This window comes from Gadus chalcogrammus, chromosome 9 (genome assembly GCF_026213295.1).
Source record: "Gadus chalcogrammus isolate NIFS_2021 chromosome 9, NIFS_Gcha_1.0, whole genome shotgun sequence".
Classification (NCBI taxonomy): Eukaryota; Metazoa; Chordata; class Actinopteri; order Gadiformes; family Gadidae; genus Gadus; species Gadus chalcogrammus.
In genome coordinates, this window is record NC_079420.1 from 14,949,054 (window position 1) to 14,961,780 (window position 12,727).

Genomic DNA, 12,727 nt, shown 5'->3' on the forward strand with positions numbered 1-12,727 from the left:
CGGCCTACTATTGCCCATCACCGCTCCTCTTTCAGATCCTCCTTTATGGCTTTGAACAGGCTGACAAAGGACTCGGCCCACACGTCTCTCTGGTGGTCCGTGGGGGATTCGATCACATGTTGGGCCGTGTACACCATGGTCAAAAGCGTACGCTCGAAATCCCCCTGCCCCAGGGACCCGACGCGGCCCAGGAGCCTGGAGGCCAGCCGGCGTACGTCTGTCAGCTCCCTGGGGAGCGCGTCACCACAGAGGACCTCTAGTTCCTGCGTCTTCCGCAGAGAGGCCAGCTCTGCGTCTCTCAGCCACAGCCCTCTGCCGTGGTCGTCAAAGTATAGACCGGACAGCAGGATCTTAAATAAGGGATTAGGAAACAAAAATATGAGAGGTCGACCGTTTTTTGCTCTTTAGAGGTGCTGTGGGAACGATGGGGGTTATAATTTGAGTGTAATTGGTTCAAAATCCTCTAGCCATCCGTCAGCAATAAGTGTGAGAAATGTGCAGTGAGAGTGTCTAGTGGTTTACTGTACATTAGGACCGGTTCAATTATAGATTATACATCGCCACTGCCTCATCTCTTACTGAAAAACCTTACTCTCTTCTGCTCTTTGCTGCTCTCTCTCTCTCTTTACATCTCTTAAATGTTACCTACAGTAACTTTATTTCTCGTATTCACTTATTAAAAATAAGAATGGGTATAACAAGAAAACCTCTCACCTCGTACAGTAGATCCACGTCGTCTAAGGACTTGTGGAAAATAGGGTTTCGCATTGTTGACAATCCCCTCTTCATTCTTATCGGAAACAGGGCTAATAGGAAATGTATATGATAAGATAAAGACAGATACAGGGGAAAATAATACTTTTGCAAAATATTTTACGTAATTATTATTGTAATTTAATGACTAGATCTCTGTTATTGTTTAAGCAAGCATTATTTGTTCAGAAAAAAAACCTTCATCAGCCACATTCTGTGTTGGGCACACACAGTAAAGACTATCCACAGACACTAAGCTGTTGGGGTTGGAGACTTCAGTAAGAGTTGCAGAGGTCCAGACCCATTCCTGCTCTAACCAGCGGTTCCCCAAACCCAGGCCAGACACCTGTTTCAGTTCAAACATTGGAGTATGTGACCTGCCCACAGTGAGTCAAGACAGGGTTTTACTTCTGATGTTAAAAGTTATGGGGTGGGGGGGGGGGGGCTTGGTCGGGGGGCTCAGTGGCCTCTTGCTGAACTAGGTCAGGGCGTGAGGGCCTTGCTCTTTACATTCTGTATCACAGGATCAGTCCGCCTGCACAGCACGTTGGGCATTAGACAATACGTTAGGCACAGGTTATAGTGTTAAGGTTATCACAGATGAAGACACGCCAACAAGAATTATCCTGATCGCTACGGTTATTGTAAAGAGATAGAATAGATGCCCCTTATTGGCTTTGGAATACAGACTGGAAGACAACAACAATGCATTGTATTGTTAAACAACAAAGACAAGGAGATTAAATGTTATAGCAAGAATCTGATATTGGTCCCTTCGAGAAATGCTATGGAGTCCTGTCCTCTTTCGTCAATATGCACATAGGCACCCGTATGCCTGGGTACCAGGTTATTTGGACACATGCGGGAGGTTCATGTAGGAATGAGGAGCGCACATGAAAGAAAGGTGGATGGATGGAATGGATGAGGGGGAGATTTGCCGCTAGTTCACAGGCTATTGTTTCCACTTAATGTCCAACAACTTCAGTATATGATCGCCTTCATCTCCCCACATGGCAGAATCGGTTGCCAGCTGGTTTTACTAATGTATGTCAAATGTGGAGTATTTATGGCTGTATTATGTGCTTTGAAGGTTTGATGTCACAAAGCAGCACTGCCTAGCATGAAAGGCAGCCATATGGCAAAACGATGGACAACAGAACACAGACAGACAGGCAAGTCCTCTACCACCCTTGCCAGTTTTAAGTCTAAGTTAAAGACATACCTTTTCACTCTTGCTTTTAACAACCTTTAACACCCTTAACCCTGTTCTTACTATTTTTATTGCTCTCTTTCTACTTATTTTCTACTTATTTTATGCATTTCTTCTTTAGTCAATACCTGTGTACAACTGCCCCTTTCAACAACTGTCCTGCCCAACCCTTATTTCTGCAAATGTAAAGCGCTTTGGGTCAACTCCTCAACTCTTTAAATGTGCTATATAAATAAAAGTGACTTGACTTGACTTGAGACAGGCAAGATAGACCCCCACACACACACACACACACACACACACACACACACACACACACACACACACACACACACACACACACACACACACACACACACACACACACACACACACACACACACACACACACACACACAGTGTCCTTATCGGCTGATTCCCTCTTCTCCTCCCCTTGTGTAGTTGCTACCAGAACATAAACACACACACACACACACACACATTTAGACCATCTACATGCTAATAATAGTCATGCAACACACCACACTACACTACATTATACTACACTGCACTACCATAGTGCACAACCCCAGAATAAAGTGCAATACACACCACTTCACTATATTGAACTGCCCTGCACGGCACTAGTCTAATAATTACTGTTCCATTACACAAGCTTTTCTTGAGGTTAGGGGTAGGAACATTTTCAGTGGGCAAAGTCATAACATTTAAACTAATATAAATTGACCTTAGAAGAGCCAATGAAGAGTTCACGTTTTAATGCAACCTTTTATGGGGCAATATAAATTCCCTGCAAACAAACATGACAATTTAGGTAGCTGGAAAGAGCGATACTTTGTCATATTCCTTTTCTGGCAATTCATAACCTACTCTTTAGATTTCAGTGTAAGGGTACATTGCTGTTCAATTTGACCTAGAAATTATCCTAACTTTGTGATTTTTATATCCCACAAAGACAGTAATACAATATCTGGTATTTTGTGTAAAAACTTTGATAAAATAATATTATACATAAAATATCATGAATATTCTCAGGTTCTCTTCAGACTTACCTTTGTTGCGTTGCTGCTGAGTGGTTGCCATGTCGAAAAAGCAATGAAACAGACCAAGAAACAACAGTGTCCATGACTGCATGGTGGAACAGTATTCATGCAGTAGCTCACAGGTACTAGAGGCTCCACAGAGGCGTGACCACCTCACCAAAAAGATGTTGCCCTCAATGACATCATTGGCAGATGGCACCCGAAACAATCATGTGACGCTGTTGTTTACCACCTGATTCCATGATCTGATTCGAGTCTGTCCCATCAATATCTGTACCAATGTACCACTGTACTGTCTCTGACAAAATCAAACACTTCACTCTTTTTCAAAGCCTCCTTCAACCTACCTCCTTACCTCTCTTTCCCCCCCCCCCCCCCACCCCGTGACATACAGACATACAGCCCCTGCAGTTTCCATCTGGCTCCATTCAGTTCCCAGAGAATGGCTCCCATACAGCAGTGCTGTATTTCGTCACAGCTTCATCATTATCCTAAACATGATTATCATCGTAAACATTGACATTAGCCCTTATCATCATCATCATCATCATCATCAGCTTTCATTTTTTTATTACTCACTTTTGTTGACATGGGAGGCCATATCATGTACACAAACGTGAAAACAGCTGTCCAATCAGAGCGCGTTCTTCTGTGGTTAATTTAGACAGAACTGGTAGGAGACAAAGGGATCTACACCCTTTATATTGGGTGCGGTACTTTAATGAAACTTTATGTATGCCAATCACAGCCAAACACTTTCCCCTGCGTAAAACTCTTGGGGGGTGGAAAATAATGAAATATTAGCAAAATCAGGCAGGATATTGGACATGGAAAAGTGACTCAGTTGGCATGGTCCATATTTCATGAATAAAGTTCCATCAGCACAGTACAAGTTGTTCCTCACGAAGTAGGCCTACTGATGTTGTTCGAGAAAAATACAAGGCATGGCAAATTAACAGTTAGTGTAATGGTTACTCAGACGGCCCATTGAGTTTTTTGTTGTTTAACGAACACATTCATATTCAAAACAAGGGCATAAAAACAGGGAGAATATCTACACTGGACGCTGGAGTTAAAGGCGTCAACACATGCAGAACACAGTTACAGTGATCTGAAATTCTCTTCTTACGGAGAGAGAGCACCAATATGTTATATATGTATAAATGTATACATATATATATATACAGGAATGTATTGCAAGCAGCAAATGATAGGGTGAGTTCCATATGTCCTTCCACACTTTGTGACTACGCTATTCTGCAAACGCTTCATGTATGACCCAGACAGCCCTTCCTGTTACGGCCTTGGCCGTACCAAGCAGATGCTCTGCTCTGTCTCCCCCTCTTGGGCGAAGCGTTCCCTCGTTCTTTTAAATCTCTACACATGTTCGACTTGTAGACCCAATATCATCCCACTGCAGACGCAAATGGGCGTTGTCGTGTGGTGGGGGTTCCCGTTTACGCAGACTGGAACGCCCCCTTCTTATTCTTCGTCGCCTTTCTCGCTGAACTGTATTAAAATGTCAAAGTGTGCTACTCCGAAACCATGTAAATAGTGTTGTAAATAAACTTCCAAGGCTTTTCAAATCTTATTTGGAAAATAACTTCACATGGTGTGTCTTTTTACAAGTTATTCGTTACCAGACTTCGTAGTGTTGATCAGCAGTGAAATAGTCCGCCATAAGACGTTGACAATCAAAACATTTTGGGGATGGCCACTACCTATTTACCTGCTTTTCATTCAGATTCATAGCCTACATCCTGACTTGCAGGGCCTGGACAAGCTTACACTGCATATACAGACCTACTTCATGGCCATTCCACCAGCCATTGCTATTTGACCCATTGTTGTTATTCTGATATTGAGACAAATCATGATCACTGTCCTATAGCGTCCATTTTTTGTGAGTCTCAATGTCTACTTCAAATGCAGTTAGAAATATGGGACAGTTGCTTCATTTTATTTATATGCTGCAGGCCGAAAGACTAAATTAATATGTAACTTACTTGCTCCTTTTAAGTATAACATTGCTTGGGGAGTCCAATTCCTCCAGTGAAAAGGGTGGAAAGTACTTACAACTCTCTGCTAGTTAGCGATCTATGACACTTGTTTTTTATTGGTCGTCATGAAAAAAAACATAAGGGGTAACACTGTTGTTTTTTATTGGTCGTCATGAAAAAAACAAAAGGGGTAACACTGTCGATATTTATCAAATAAAACATGTTTGTTCTTTGCCGATGTTGCCCGATGTTGCCCGATCATTGAGCTTTTCTTCCCATTGTCTAACGATGTTCCCGGGAAGAGTAACAGTGTTTCCCGATGCAACCACGCTATTTGCCGATGTTATAACGATAGCTGCTGATTTAGCCATCGGGCACCATCGGGGCCCACTATCGGGTAGGTGTAAACAGGGCATTACACTGTCGTTTTTTATCGGTCGTCATGAAGAAAAACATAAGGGGTAACACTGTTGTCTTTGTCAAATAAAATATAAGGGGTGACACTGTCGTTTTTTATCAGTCGTCATGAAAAAAACCATAAGGGGTAACACTGTCGTTTTTTATTGGTCGTCATGAGAAAAAACATAAGGGAAATAATAGAAATACACACATACATTTTAATGTCATGTATATCCTCTTTATTGATGATTGATTATTGTGTATTGTCATCACCTCAGTGGTGCAGTGGAGTGTACTCGGCCTAACCAACTGGCGACCGCGGCTCATTTTCTGTGGAAAACACAATATCTTTAATTTGAAACGTCATATATAACCACAGACAATTTTAAATTATAAATCTCAGTGGGAAGTGGAGAGAGCTGTGAGCTAACCCCCTGGAGACAGTGGTTCAAGTCTGGTTGATGTCCTCTGTTGGAAGACTCTTATCTCTATTTCATGCGAATTATAAAGGCAAGTATAACCATTGTGATGAAGTTCTGAGGTTAATACTCAAAACAGCTCAGGTTCGGATCCCAGCAAAAACGTTGGCAGGGGTACCACTGTTGTTTTTTATTGGTCAACATGGAAAAAACATGAGGGGTAACTCTGTTGTTTTTTATCGGCCGTCATGAAATAAACATAAGGGGTAACACTGTCGATATTCATCAAATAAAACATAGGGGGTAACACTGTTGTTTTTTATTGGTCGTCATGAAAAAATCACAAGGGGTAACGCTGTTGTTTTTTATTGGTCGTCATGAAAAAAAGACATATGGGGTAACACTGTCGTTTTTATCAAATGAAACGTAAAGGCTAACACTGTCGTTTTTTAATTGGTCGTCATGAAAAAAAACATTAAAAAAAAAAAAAAAAGTGTCCTTGGCAAATAAAATATAAGGGGTAGTACTGTCGTTTTTATCAAATGAAACATGAGGGGTGACACTGTTGTTTTTTATTGGTCGTCATGAAAAACACATAAGGGGTAACACTGTTGTTTTTTATTGGTCGTCATGAAAAACACATAGGGGGTAACACTGTTGTTTTTCTTTGGTCGTCATGAAAAAAAACACAAGGGGCAACATTGTCGTTTTTATCAAATGAAACATGAGGGGTAACACTGTCGTTTTTATCAAATGAAACATAAGGGGTAACACTGTCCTTTTTTATCGGTCGTCATGAAAAAAACATAACGGGTAACACTGTAGATATTTATCCATTAAAACCTAGGGGGTAACACTGTCGTTTTTATCAAATGAAACATGAGGGGTGACACTGTTGTTTTCTTTGGTCGTCATGAAAAAAACCATAAGGGGTAACACTGTTGTCTTTGTCAAATGAAACATGAGGGGTGACACTGTTGTTTTCTTTGGTCGTCATGAAAAAAACCATAAGGGGTAACACTGGAAATAATAGAAATGCACGCATACATTTTAATGTCATGTATATCCTCTTTATTGATGATTGATTATTGTGTATTTTCATCGCCTCAGTGGTGCAGTGGTGTGCACTCTGCCTAACCCACTGGAGACCGCAGCTACATTTCTGACGAAAACACAATATATTTAATTTTAAACGGAATGCTATCATGTCTGTTGCACTGCCATATAGAACCTCAGACATAATTAGACTAATAATCTCAGTGGGGAGTGGAGAGAGCTGTGAGCTAACCCCCTGGAGACTGGGGTTCAAGTCAGGTTGATGTCTTCTGTTGGAAGTCTCTTATTTCTATTTCACGCGAATAATAAAGTCAAGTATAACCATTGTGATGACTTTAATCAGTGTCTTGTTGGTGCATTGATAAGTTTGGAGGTTAGCACTCTAAACAGCTCACTTTCGGATCCCCGCAAAGACGTTGGCAGGGGTAACACTGTCATTTTTTATTGGTCAACATGGAAAAAACATGGGGGGTAACTCTGTCGTTTTTTATCGGCCGTCATGAAATAAACATAAGGGGTAACACTGTCGATATTTATCAAATAAAACATAGGAGGTGACACTGTTGTTTTTCTTTGGTCGTCATGAAAAAAAACACAAGGGGCAACATTGTCGTTTTTATCAAATGAAACATAAGGGGTAACACTGTCCTTTTTTATCGGTCGTCGTGAAAAAAACATAAGGGGTAACACTGTAGATATTTATCCATTAAAACATAGGGGGTAACACTGTTGTTTTTCTTTGGTCGTCATGAAAACAACCATAATGGGTAACACTGTTGTTTTTAATTGGTCGTCATGAAAAAAGACTTAAGGGGTAACACTGTCGTATTTTATTGGTCGTCATGAAAGAAAACATGAGGGAAATGATAGAAATACACACATACATTTTAATGTCATGTATATACTCTTTATTGATGATTGATTATTGTGTATTTTCGTCGCCACAGTGGTGCAGTGGTGTGCACTCTGCCTAACACACTGGAGGCCGTGGCTCAATTTCTGTGGAAAACACAATATATTTAATTTTAAACGTAATGCTATCATGTCTCTTGCACTGTCATGTATAACCTCAGACATACTTAAATAATAAATCTCAGTGGGAAGTGGAGAGAGCTGTGAGCTAACCCCATGGAGCCTGGTGTTCTAGTCCGGTTGATCTGTTGGAAGACTCATATTTCTATTTCATGCGAATTATAAAGTCAAGTATAACCATTGTGATGACTTTATTCGGTGTCTTGATGGTGCATTGATAAGTTCGGAGGTTAACACTCTTAACAGCTCAGGTTCGGATCCCTGCAAAAACGTCGACAGGGGTACCACTGCTGTGTTTTATTGGTCGTCATGAAAAAATAACATATTTGAAAAAAAAATAAAAAATTGCCCTTGTCAAATAAAATATAAGGGGTTACTGTTGTTTTTCATCAGTCATCATGGGAAAAAAAACATAAGGGGTAACACTGTCGTTTTTATCAAATGAAACATAAGGGTAACACTGTCGTTTTTTATCCGTCGTCATGAAAAACCCATAAGGGGTAACACTGTCGAAATGTATCGAATAAAACATAGGGGGTAACACTGTCGTTTTTACCAAATGAAATATGAGGGGTGACACTGTCATTTTTCTTTGGTCGTCATGAAAAAAACCATAAGGGGTAACACTGTTGGTTTTTTATTGGTCGTCATGAAAAAAAACACAAGGAGTAACACCGTTGTTTTTTATTGGTCGTCATGAAAAAAAACATAAGTGGTAACACTGTTGTCTTTGTCAAATAAAATATAAGGGGTAACACTGTCGTATTTTATTGGTCGTCATGAAAAAAAACATATTTGAAAAAAAAAGAAAGTGTCCTTGTCAAATAAAATATAAGGGGTAACACTGTTGTTTTTCATCAGTCATCATGGGAAAAAACATAAGGGGTAACACTGTCGTATTTATCAAATGAAACCTAAAGGGTAACACTGTATAGAATAGAATAGAATAGAAACACACACGCACACACGCACGCACGCACGCACGCACGCACGCGCACGCACGCACGCACACACACACACACACACACACACACACACACACACACACACACACACACACACACACACACACACACACACACACACACACACACACACACTGATAAAATAATAGTATGCAAATATGTTGAATAGGCCTCCATCTTTGTTATACTTTTAAAACTTTCCTATATAGCCTATTTTATACCTTACACACTGATAACAGGAATGCGAAATGCGAAATGCATCCTGGGATATTTAACGGTGCCAAGTCCACACCATGGAACTTTTGGGCTAGCCCCACCAGTAAGTAAAATAATCTCCGTCCACTTCAACAGAGAAACACTCTGAGCATGCGCATTTCAATGTTTCAAGTCCAATACACATTGCATTGGGCTGGTGGGACCATAGATATATATAGAACAAAACGACATTTTGGCTGGGAACCAGCAGCCAGTTGGACCGTTGGTACCGTCACAGTGAATTTTTTTTTTCGTGGATAGTTTATCCTGATCCTAATGAAGGAATTATTGGAGCAAAAAAAAAAACAGCACCTGTGACAGTGGAATTTGTAGCTGTAGAAAGCGTCACATGTGTATCAGTAAATCTGGGGTCCCGGAGAGAAATGCTTTTGTTTTTGAGAACTTATTTATTTATTTCCAGGTTCATCATAACCACATTTCAATTAGATACATGATACCATCATATACTGAGATATATGATGGTAATATAAATCTGGTGCAAAAATTAAGCCCGAAAACTGCATTTGAGGTCCTTAGCTGCATATTCGAGCAGTTACAGAAGTTCTTGACTTGAAAATTATTATATTTTTGGTGACAAATATTGTACAGGCGTATACTCTGGACCGCAAGAGGTCACTGGTGTTTTATGTGTTTTGCACCATATTCACAGCAGCAACTGAAGCAAAAATGTGAGTGTATGAGTTTCTTAATATGTAATGTAGGTAGAATAGGATATCTGCAACTGGAATGAATCATTTGAGAAGGTGTGACTGTGAAGGTGTTTGTGTGAGAGAGACACATTCAAATTCTAATTTATTGATACAAATGGGATTTTCTGCAACTACAATTGTCCCTGTCATGGTGCTCAGTTGTTTTTCTCGCATAGTGACTAATAGTCCTCCCCTTCGTGTGTGTGTGTGTGTGTGGGTGTGTGTGTGTGTGTGTGTGTGTGTGTGTGTGTGTGTCTGTGTGTGTGTGTGTGTGTGTGTGTCTGTGTGTGTGTGTGCGTGTGTGTGTGTGTGTGTGTGCGTGTGTGTGTGTGTGTGGGTGTGTGTGTGTGTGTGTATGTGTGCGTGTGCGTGTGTGTGTGTGTGTGTGCGTGTGTGTGTGTGTGTCGATAGGACACACACCCAAGCAAAACTAAAGGCTAGAGGAGGTCAGCGTTATCCTGTGACTCCCAATTCAATCTGCAACCTTCGATGTGCAACGTCTTCGTCATCAACTGCTTTAAAAGTGACAGGGGTGCGTCTATTCCCTGCTGGAATGGGCGTTCCGTCATACGTTATGTTTTTAAACAACTGTATCAATGGATACCAAAACCTGTTGGTGGGCCAGCATCTGAGCTAACCTTTGCACATCTCTCATCAAGGAAAATACTAAATGCAGCAAAATTAAGCATTCAGGCATGTTGTTTTAACACTTCATTCCTTGGCGTACACACATCTCAAATTTTGTTAGCTTTTTTCTAATTGTTATTTTTGAGTTGAGGAATAGAAAACAATGTTCCCCATGCGGCAATGGGCACATGGTTGGAACTCATCTGGTTTCATCAGGCTGTCCGCATGACTGGTGTCTTCTGGTGCCAACAAGACCCATAGGAGCCCACTCTGTTCTCTGCTGGCGCTTCAATGAACGGAATGTCCGAGCTGCCCAAGACACAGTTAGTCATTATTTCTAACTACACTGCCTGTGTGCCCATAAAAACACACACACACACAGAAGTGTTAAAGCAAGGGCATTGTTCGCTTGGTTGGCAGCTATGTTAGCGGGCATATCCTGAAGCAAACTAAGGGTTGCATGAGGGGAGACTGAAATGACTCTAGCCTACAGATGAAAGAGGATTTGGGTTGCGTGCAATGATGCGTAGCCATGCATCCTTGGCCTTGTTTATTTATTTTAAGGATGAAGGCTGTTCCTGTGGCCAAACATTGGGAGCGGCTGCATGATAGTTTTGGCGAGAGGATTCAGACTGATTGATTTTTTCTTTCAAAGATGATGAAGGGAAGATGCAGGAGCAAAAAGAGAGTTTGAAAGTGAAGAGCAGAAAAGAGTGGAAGGGACTACGATTTTTAACACAAACAACGAAAATAGGGTCTGCCTCCCTACCTCTTCCCACCGTTCAGAACAGTTGCATGATTTCACGCACCTGTGATTGACAGGCAAATTGATGGCAGATTGATTCCCTGCACCAATCAGGGAAGAGTTGCCCTGATTCGTCAGTAATTAGCCTGGACGATATAATATCCAAATTGTAGCACACAGGCAGGCATATTCAACTAAATATATAATTCTATATTTATTATTATTATTTGCTCATTAACGGCTGGCTATGCCATCTCAAATATAATAAACTCATATAAACCCAACCCACAGCACCATTAACCACACCGATAAAAAAACAATCATGCTACAAGGCCATGGATAAGTGATTTCTCGGAAAAACGAACAAATATGAAATAAAATAAAAAGGCAACAACAAAAACACAAAGGCTGTCATCAGACATTACATCTGGACCATGAGTAAAACGGACACCAATAGCACCAGATGTGCTGAAAGACTTGGATGGAAGGATGCCTGGCCCTGGAAAGCAGATATAACAGGACATTCAAGGGAAGTATATTGCTGCTGGACACATGGGCACTTACAATAGCATGGGCAGATACAATAGCAGCAGATCGACTTCCATTGGCTCTGACCTTGACCTCCAAGCTTAGCTGTCATATTCCAGGAAATTGTCAAATCAGGAAAAACCCTGGATATGACGTCACTTAGTTTTCATACTCTTTTTGGCGTTGGTCTCCGTTGCTTTGATTGTTTATTTAGAAAATGCCTGTTAAAAAGATAACGCTTGTATTTGTAGTAGACACCATCAAACACTGGGTGGCAGTAGCTGACAGAATACACATCAACGGCGCCTTCTCAGGTCAACATCACAGTAAGATCTGATAAAGACACAAATACAGGCACGCAAGCAAAGCAAATAAATAAAAAAACACACACACACACACACACACACACACACACACACACACACACACACACACACACACACACACACACACACACACACACACACACACACACACACACACACACACACACACACACTCGTTTATTCAGTCACCAGCTCTAATAACTACAACCGCACACATTGTGGTCGTAGTTTTTGTGTTGAAGTCGATCTAAACATCGAACCTCCAATCCATTTAACATCCATACATCTAGTCATCCATTCATCTATCTATCCATCCATCATTCATCAGTCAATTCTTCATAAATATTTCTACTCATCCATCTCGTATCAACCTATCCATCCCTCCATCCATCCATTCATTAGTTCATGAATTCATTCATAATTCTACCTCCGAAGGCAGCCAGATGTTGGGGAGACTCTCCCCAGAGCAGATCTTATGCTGGTTCATTCCAGTCTCACACCACACAGCATGACCACCAAAGCCCAAGTCCATCTGGTCTTCATAGACAGACTCCCAACCACCGTAATTAGCTCCATGGAGAAGTCAACAACAGCAACCTCCCCCCCCCCCCCCCCCCCCCCCCCCTCCCCTGTCTACAGTAGAAACGTGACTTTCAGCA

General features: G+C 41.2%; 1 protein-coding gene across 1 annotated transcript; it reads right to left on the minus strand.

Annotated features, from left to right (window-relative positions):
- Window positions 1-17: 17 nt before the first annotated feature.
- On the minus strand, window positions 18-3,046 carry LOC130389155 (protein FAM180A-like). Its single transcript, XM_056598826.1, has 3 exons — window positions 3,016-3,046; window positions 715-806; window positions 18-350 (listed from the first exon to the last, which is right to left on the minus strand). The coding sequence occupies exons 1-3, from the start codon at window positions 3,044-3,046 to the stop codon at window positions 18-20; spliced, it is 456 nt and encodes a 151-aa protein (XP_056454801.1).
- Between the last annotated feature and the right edge of the window lie 9,681 nt (window positions 3,047-12,727).